Source organism: Antrostomus carolinensis, unplaced genomic scaffold, assembly GCF_000700745.2.
Source record: "Antrostomus carolinensis isolate BGI_N321 unplaced genomic scaffold, ASM70074v2 scaffold36188, whole genome shotgun sequence".
Classification (NCBI taxonomy): domain Eukaryota; kingdom Metazoa; phylum Chordata; class Aves; order Caprimulgiformes; family Caprimulgidae; genus Antrostomus; species Antrostomus carolinensis.
In genome coordinates this window covers 26,606-36,083 of record NW_010335625.1, presented here as the reverse complement: position 1 = coordinate 36,083, position 9,478 = coordinate 26,606, and the positions used below count along the sequence as shown (strand labels likewise).

Here is a 9,478-nt window from a genome sequence, read left to right as displayed (position 1 = left end):
TAATATATATATATATATATGTGAGACGCTGATCAAAACTGAAGCAGGTTGCCCAGAGTGGTTGTGGGATCACTGTCTGGAGATACTCAGAACCTGACTGGATGCAGTCCTGGACAGACTGCTCTAGCTGAATTTGCAGGAAGAAGAGGGGTTGGACTAGATGATCTCAAGAGGTCCTTTCCAAATTCAGCTTTTCTGTGAAATCTTGAAAACTACTGTCCTTACTTTCCAAACTTGACTTATTTTATTTTATGTTGCAGTCCTGTGTAAGGAATAAAATTTTCTACTTCAGACAGTTTTATGAAACCAGAAAAACATCCTCAGTATTACTGGATTTAAAGAAATTGATAAGTAGATAATAGCCTTTATTTTTAACAGCCTCAAGATATTCCAGATGGGCACCGTGCACCGCCTCCCTTGGTTCAACGTAGTAGTAGTACTCGCAGCATTGATACCCAAACGCCTGGTGGAGCAGACAGGGGTAGTAACAACAGCAGCCGCTCCCAGTCAGTATCTCCAACCTCGTTTCTTACCATCTCAAATGAAGGCAGTGAGGAAAGTCCATGTTCTACAGATGATCTTCTTGCTGATTCCAGAGATAAAGGTACTGTGTAACTTTAAAAGTTCAGCAAAGCTAAGCTTTAACCCATTGCTGTGTGGATGAACATGCAGTAATAGAAGGGTTTTGTTTCTGACATCCATGGAGAAACAATAGAACTTTTTTTTTGTAAGTTATCTATTTTTTCCAGGTTGCTCCAAGTACCGTGTTTGCACACTTATCTAGTGTTCTGTATTTGAAGCTGGATAGATGTGACTGAGGAGTGTGCTTCCCAAACAAGTTTTTGTTTTTAAATAATATATCCTTCAGGTACAAGTTGAAGAAGCAACAGTGTGCAGTGACAGGTGGAACAGCAAAGTAGGCTAGTCTTGTTAACTTCTGTCAGGTATTTTTTATGATCTCAGGCAAAACGGGCAGCTTTCCAGCATTTCATACATGCACCCATAAAAGTTTAACTGTTTGGGATTATTTAATTTTTAATTATTTTTTTACCAGAAATCTTCCGAGATATACTAGGTGAATTTTATAGTTTAATGTAAATCTGTTGTGGTTTTTAAGGAATATGGCCTCTGCCCATTTCTTTCGGCTAGATGGTGACCATAGATTTAAGTTTGCAGTTGCAAACTGAAAGTGTCCGGGAATGAACAGAGATTCCAGAGGAGCCTGAAAATGATACAAGGAAAGAAGAGAAAGGAGGAAATGGATTGAGATATGAGAATGAAAATGTTTGTTTCTTTATTACATTGGTAACAGAAATGGGTTTCAATTTGGGGAGCATTTAAAGATAGTTAGTTTTTCATAGTGTGACACATTTAAGTGATGAGATACTCTGTTCTTGCAGAAAATGGGAATAATTCTCCTTTGCCAAAATACGCTACCTCACCAAAACCCAACAACAGCTACATGTTCAAGCGTGAACCTCCAGAGGGCTGTGAAAAGGTGAAAGTCTTTGAGGAAAGCTTGTAAGTTGATCTCTACTACATAAGAAATAACATTTAACAGAGTTACCCACTGGTTTATTGATTTTGTGTCAGATCAAAATTATTAGTCCGCTTACTAAAACCATGCAAACAGTCTGATCTCTTGTTGTTTTGCATTATTTTATACTGGTATATATGTATGTATTTTATTGCTGGAATTTTGCACTAAAATCAGAACTTTGAGAAACTTTTTTTAAAACCAGCATAACTTGAGAGGACTGTGTCGTACCTGGCAGATAGTGGGGGAGGAACTCAGATAATCAGGTACAGAGAGTTGTACTAAGAAGCTGTAATGCAAGTGCATTAGCTAATATATGTCACAGCTTGACAGGCACATCCAGTAATCTAGACTCTGAAGAACCTGTTCTTGTCAGCTACATCTATGTAGTTGTGAAACTTCTAGTGATAGAGAAGTGAATTTGACCCTGAATATTTGATACTTTGGTTATTCTGAAAAAGCCAACTTTTGTCGTTTGGGAATATTCTGGGGAGGTTTATGTTTTTATTATTATTTTCAGTGGAGTTTTTATACCCTTATGTCACATGGATGCAAGAATCTTAACCTATAGTTAAAAATTTCATTTAGTCACACAAGGAGTATAATTAAGGTTAGAATTCTCATATGCTTATGTTATCTCAGCAATGCCATCTAGTACAACTATTAATTAAAAAAAAAAAAATTCTGCCTTTGTGTATTTTCCACCTCTGATCCCTGCAAAATGGATTTTGAGGGGTCTCTATGGCCACTCCATAGCAATGTGGAAAGGGTTGCAGTAACTTAAGTTACCTGTCTCTGTTTTAGAGTGTGAAAGCTATGTTGCTAACAGATTAGGTAGTCTTCACTTATTCCAAGAACATATTCTATTGTGATTTGGCTTGTGTTTGCAGTTCTTTTTGGATGTCTTGCTACGTAGCTATAAGACTACTCTGCTGTAGAGTGAAACAGGCTTCTACAGAAGCTGTTACCTAGCTGTGGCAGTTGCTAGACATTGCAGTCTCATGCAAGAATCTTTTAACATCTGGTACTTGCATTCCATACGTACATGGAATGTGTTGAGTGTAACTATTTAAAGCTCAACCTTTGTTTAACATTATTTCTGTTTGAAACTTACAGGTTTTTCATTTTGGGGAAAAAAGAATTAAAAATTTGGCTTAATTTTCTGGACGCTTGAAGCAGCTAATGTGGAAACATACCCTATACCATGAACAGAATTACTTTTCAGAATAGAATATCTCTTACAAGAATAGACCGAAAGATTGGCTTGCTTGGCCTAGTAGAACAAAGATAGAGGTGCATATGGCTGTCTTACAAACACATGGAAGAGAGGGAGAGGTTAAAGACTAAAGGACAATGCTGGCCACAAGAAGAATTAAGTATAAATTTCTGATTATTATTTTCCAGGAGGGAAGAGAGGCTTTGAAACAGATTCCCACAGTTTGGTCTTAAAGTAGAGTTAGACTAGCTTAGCAGACATGGGAGGCGTTCCTGTGCTATCCACAATTTCCCTTCCAGCTCTGTCTTTGATAAAGCATGCTTCTGAGTTGGTTGAATTACATGCTGAGATGGCAAAACTGCAAGTCTGGATCTAAATGTGTGTTCTACTGTTCCTTCCCAGGTTATAGGTACTTGATCATGAATGCCACTTTGAGCATACTACATTTTACTCTCTGCGTTGAGCTTTTAAGTAAACTGGGCTCATCTTTTAGAGTGATTCAGGCCACACTCAGGTGAACGTGAAAAGGAGGAAAAAGTCTGGAAAAGGGGATTCCCCTACGAACAGCTCTGAGATATGCAATATTAGGAACATTACTGTGCCAGCTTTCTTTCACAAGGCTTGACGTATAAAGAGTGTCTATGTGTGGGGCAGAACTTGTTGGGTTGTGAAAGTTTCTGGAGAATGTGATGAAGAATACTTGTGTATTGGATATACCAATTCATGGACAGGGTTTGTGATCTTCAACATGAAGTTAGTGTCTTCCTTTGGTTTGGAGACAGCCTACCCTATGAACATGATGTTTATCTTGCAGAATATGTAAACAAGCAGTTTAAACCATCTTGATATTTGCCATGTGGTGGGAGTGTCAGTAAGGCATTATTGAGTGGCTGAAATACTTCTAGTTTAAACCTCAACTTGTCTCTGGTGACGTGTTCAGCAATACATACTTGTCATTGACAGAATTTGATCAGTGTCATTTGAAAACTATTGTGTGTATTTTATTTCTAGGCCAAAGCCATTGCATGAAATTCCAGCCTTCTACTGCCCTGACAAGAACAAAGTGAATTTCATTCCTAAAAGTGGCTCTGCTTTCTGTCTTGTCAGCATCCTCAAGCCACTTCTTCCCACACAGGATCTCACACTTAAGGGCACTACACACAGCCTGACTGTCTCCTCCAGCATGGCACCCAGTTTGTTACAGCCCATTTCTATGGCTTCCTTGTCTACAAACACAGATCAAGACAGGATCTCTCGTGGAACAAGTACAGTAATACCACAGACCTCTATACTCCAGCAAGTGGGACATATTGAGGAAGCTGAAGGATAGATTTAGATTGACTTGACTCTTTTCTGGGCAACTACTGGGAAAAAATTGGAACCAGTTGACCGGATGTTTGTGATCACACTTTTTGCGTTGTTTTAACAATTTATGGCACTGTCATAATTGAAACATTTGTATAATTGACAGTTTGGTAGCACATTGAGAAGTTCAGGAGCATGCAGCAGCTGATACTCTGTTGCACTTTCTGCTTATGAAGACTTTGTTTCTGTTTATCTCCTGCTTTTTTTAAACACTGGTGAAAACAAAGACTGTCATAATCCTTTGCCATTTAAAGGACCACTTGTGATGCTGTGTGTCCTTTGACTTTTTTCCCATTAAAACAAAAATCTCAAGAGCAACCAGCTGATCCCATTTACCATTGTGATCTGCAGAGGGAGGGGCAATCAGATGGTTTTGCAAGATGTCTTTTGTATGAAAATGTGTATTTTGTAACAAAACTTTGCCTTTTCTGGTGTGTAGCAGATGGTGTTTAGAAGACACTTTCCTGGTGATGATTCCCACTGCTTCTCTCTTTTTTTTTTTTTCTTTTTTTTTTTTTTTTTTTGTAGGGAACGTCTTTTTTACTTGGCTGTTTTATAGCTGCTGGGACCAAAGGATTGCTGAAGTATTTCAGCAGTCTCAAATTATGTGACCTTGCTGAACAGCCTCAGCCCTAAACAAAATTAAGACAATTTAATATGTTTGAAACTTTTAAAACAGAAGAGTATTCAAAAAGCAGTTTTAGTATATAGTGTACATTTTTTTGATATTGAAGTTTGTGCTTCAGGTAAGTCATATTCTTAAAACTCCTTCCTTCACAGAATTCCCGCTGGTGTTGGTTTATTGGCTGGAAAATTGCATGTTAAAGCAGTTGCCCCAGTATTGTTCTATATTTCCATAGATTTTTGTGCAGGGGAGGGGAAAGATGTTATCCTCTTACTCAGTATTCTTTCTTCCAGAAAATATGCCACTTGCCTCTTACAGGCTTGCTTGGCTACTTACAGAGTTAGTCAGCCTGAATCATTAACCATTCTTGGCACAGATTTGCTCTGATGTGACTCATCACTGTATTATAGACCATGGCCACATAAAACATGTGCATGATTTATTCCCTTTTGTCATAGTGGTGTTTTGTGTGTCCGTTGAAGGTGATGGTTTGTCAGGCATAGTGTCTTTTACACAGATATGCAGATACATTCTCCCTTTTTGACTAGCAGCTTAGGCTAGCATGTAAAAGAGACAATTTTTTGATACCTGGTCTCTCCTGATATGCAGCAGTTTATGGTTCCTTTGAAATTATAATAACAAATGAAAATGGGGGGGAAAGGCAATTGCAAATGGAAACCGTTCAGGAATTTCAGTGAGGTTTCTCATGTGTTCCTGGAGTGCATTACTTGGGTTACAATAAATACAATATAGACATGCAAAAAACTGCAGTGATATGAATACCAGTATCATATCAACATATAAAACAAGATAATCTTGTACCTCTTTGACAGAGTTAGATTCAGTAATTTCAAAGTAAGCATCATTGTGGACAGTCTCTGGGTCTACAAATTGGTCTGTTACACATGAGCAGTTCTCACTGACTTGCATATACATAGCTTCCATCAGTTGCATACTCAGGTCACCTCATAATTACATCTATTTAAAGATGATACTGCAAATATAACAATTTTTTTCAGTGTTTAATATGCTAGATTTGGTTGCAAACATTTCACTTGGGAGGAAAAAAGAACCCTGTATACCTGTGAAAACAATAGTCATAGTTTTGATGGACATTTACTGTTCCTTTAAATCCTACATAAGCGACTATGATAGCAACGTACTTTACTCAGCAAGTAAGTGTAAATCACACTAGAATGTCTAAGTCCTGTTTTAATAGTATAATGAATCCCTTCTTAAAATATTATGCAAAAATTCAGCAAATGAAAAACATACCAGGAAGTATTAAAATATTAGATCTGTTAAACTAGCAAGTGAGCAGAATTTGAGTTGTCATCTTTCTTTCCATCAAAATAGATAGCATTGTGCAGATGGGTCTAAAGAGCTCAGTTTGAAGTAACAGCTCTGATTTACACTGAAGTAGATTTAAGTGGCTTTGTGCATCACATTTTTGTAATTTGACCAGTTGATAATTATTTTCTAGGTTTTATGGATATTAGTTTCTTCTGAAACAGTTATGGTGCAATTTGAAGCCTAAAATGCACTGCTTTAGACAGGTTTGTTTAAATCTGGTATGACCTGGATTCATAGAAGATCAGATCATTCAGGTGAAGGAAGTGCATGTAAGTCTGTTTTCTATTTCTGTAACAGTAGCATGTAAAGAGCTTCTCCATCAATGCCAAACTGCCTAGTGCTTTATCAGGAGATCTTAACTGAATGGTTAAGAACCAAAGGGCTAAAGTTAACAAATAGCCTTTATTACAGCCTTGAGACTTAACTGACTTCACCAAAACTGCATTTTGATGTTTGTTTTCATCGCAGAGTGACTCTCCCAAATATCAGTGGGCTTTCTTACCCTAGGACTTTATTTTGCACCTGTTATTGTAGTACTTGAGCATCTCTTTGGTAGTCTACATTGTATGTTATTGGACAATGTACTGTACAAATTAGTGAGCTGCTCTGATAAAAACCAAATGTAAATGTGTGAGGCTTTTCCTTTTTATAAAAACAAACTGCATTCAGGACAACATTCAGTCTTTTTTATATGCAGGACAACTCTACTATTGCTGTGGCAGCTCTACTTTATTCTGAATCTACACTAAAGACTTAAAATTCAGAAAATATGACAGCTCTTGTTCTGAGACCAGCTTTTACATGTGTGCATGCAAAAAATAGCCTTAAACTTTTAATGTGCTGTCTTGTGCTATAGCAGAGCTGTTAGATAAAGTATTTAAATAAATTTCAAAATAGCTTTGAGAGTGCATGGAACTTTTTAAAAATTCTTTTATGTATAGAGTGGGATATTGATTTTTTGGGGGGGAGGGTTGACCCATGCATTGCTCAAGTACAGTTCTACTGAAAGAGTTCAAATTCTTTTGGCATACTTTAAGTCCTAACTATGCATAGACCTAGTCGGTTCCTTGATTGCCTACTTTGTAGCTTAAGAAAAATTAAAGGTCTGTTTTTATGCACAACTTGACACACTCGATATACTCTTGTTTTCTTGGTGTTTTACACTTCTAACCACACTTAAAGGCTGGTGGCAGCGTTCAGTAACACTGAAAGTTGATTTTTGAGATATACTGAATGGTGTTCCTCCAGTTGTAAATGCTACGTAAGTCAAAGGAAGGAGGTCATTGATGTAATTAAGGTCTGTGGTGGCAGCTATGACTATTGGAATCCTTTTTAAAAATACTCAAGGCACAAGGGAAGAGGACTTCTTTGTTAAAGTTTGACTTGCTTCAGCTATTCTTTCCTTGCTTGGTGCCATAATCCTGTAGTTACAAATGTAAGTACTTGGAAAAATGATAGATAATGCTTGAGTACATATATCTTGGAAAGAAATTCTTGATTGCATGTGCATATCCCAAGTGAGGAAAAAAAGGGAGTGAAAATTAAATATTGCATACTGTGGAAGTAAATGATTGCTGCATTCAATTAACATAAAGCAATAGCAGCTCTTAAAAAGTATGTTTACTCTCAGGGCTATTTTTTGGTTTCTTCTAAAACACAGTTTACTGCAATTCAGAATCTGAGACTGTTGGAAAACACTGAAGCTGAGCCTCTTGGGAAGAAAAAAAACAAGTAATGTCCATTAACCTTTCTTCTGCCTCAAGCCTAACTTCTTGTTGCTTATTGAGTTTAGTAAAATTCAGTGGTACAGCAATAATTCCTTGCTGAAGTATTATATGTTCTCTCCTTGCCATCTCTGAAATGCTGATGTCTTCACAGTAACTCACTGCCAGTGATATCCATATTTCCTTGCTGAATGTTTCCTTGCTGAGTACCTGACAGCTTCTCTGTGAAAAGGTGAAGGAGAATGCGTAGAAAGTCACCAGAGACTTGCAGTTACAAGGATCAGTGCTGCAGGGTGACTTCTTAGGTGTCTTGGTTTCCATTTGACTCATTGTGCGCATGCACACACGTACAGTCTGTGTATGTCTGCTGCTTTTATCTTGATGGTTTGAGGCAGGACTGGTATTGGTAACAATCTTGTTTTTAGATTCTTACCAATAGACTTGCAGGCCTATTCTCATCCAGAACTAATATGCACTTATACATACCTCCGAAGCAAAGTTTGTACATCATGAAATGAATAAAACCTGCCAAAAAAGACCCTTGACATAAAAGCATCCAGACAACTGAGAATGTCAGAACTGTGCTTTCTCCACATAATGACATATTTTAAGTTTGTGTCCTTCATCAGATGTCATGGCCTAAAGATGTCATCATGGCTTAGATCCAAACCAGGTTAGCATGTATTAAAACAAAAATGATTGCTCTTAGAAAAGGTAGTAGAAGGTACTCCTTTCCTGACCTAGGGGGGTGAAAAGCACTGTGGAAGAATTGGTTTCATTGTGATCAAAGAGTTCTTATGGATTATTTTTTTTCTAAACCTGGATATGCAGGCAAACAAAATGACCACATATTGCAAGATGTACCTGTGTATTTTCTTGACATGAGTTTGAGTGTTCAGCAACTCTGAAAATCAGTTCTGCTCTTAGTATTTTGTTTATACAAAGAATGACATAGATGCATTGTTTTGAAACTATTACTTTGCGTGTCAAGTGGGGAGAGAATGTTAACTATTTACAAGTGTTTTGTGAAATTCCAGCCCTGTACCCCAACTGAACTGCAACAGTCTCTTTCTGAATGCTCCAAATGTAAATGGAATCCTGTTACTGCTTGCTTGATTTCATTGCATGTCATCAGTAAATACTTAAGCTATGGTCTTTTAATAGTTCGTCGTTGGGATTTGTATTTGACTACAGAGACTTCTGTAGTCTTGACACATCTGTCTGAATTGCAGAAGAGGACTTGGCCTAGTAACACTGGAAGTTAACATTTCTTACACAAATTCCTTTTGAAACAGCTCTCTGGAAAATCTAGTAAGCTTAAAATAAAAATAAAATTAAAAACCTTTCTGGACACCTCATCCACCCAAATTGTCAATATATTGATAGTTAAAGAAGACTGTTGCTTGGCTTTATTCTAAATTATTTCATTTATTGAAATGTGCAATTTTTGAGGGTAGCAGTCAAAGGGTGTCAAAACTGCCACTAGATTTGCCTTTGTATGAAATTGGCTGATACGTTTTCCTCTGTTACACTGTGATAACTTGTGGAGCTGTTCTTGCCTATGTTGTACTGATATGTTATTTGTTGCATGTAAGGCAATTTTTGTAAACAAGAGGAATTCCAGGGATGTTTTACAAAAAGGGCTTGTTCTGAGGTGA

The 9,478-nt window shown here is 37.3% G+C and overlaps 1 protein-coding gene across 1 annotated transcript; it reads left to right on the top strand.

Annotated features, from left to right (window-relative positions):
• Positions 1 to 378: 378 nt before the first annotated feature.
• Positions 379 to 4,319, top strand: LOC104519176 (protein FAM117B; the record flags this gene model as incomplete). The annotated part of the gene is made up of 3 exons (XM_010174624.1): positions 379 to 604; positions 1,401 to 1,521; positions 3,765 to 4,319. Coding segments are annotated over 3 exons (666 nt in total), but the record flags the coding sequence as incomplete, so codon positions are not given.
• Positions 4,320 to 9,478: the final 5,159 nt, after the last annotated feature.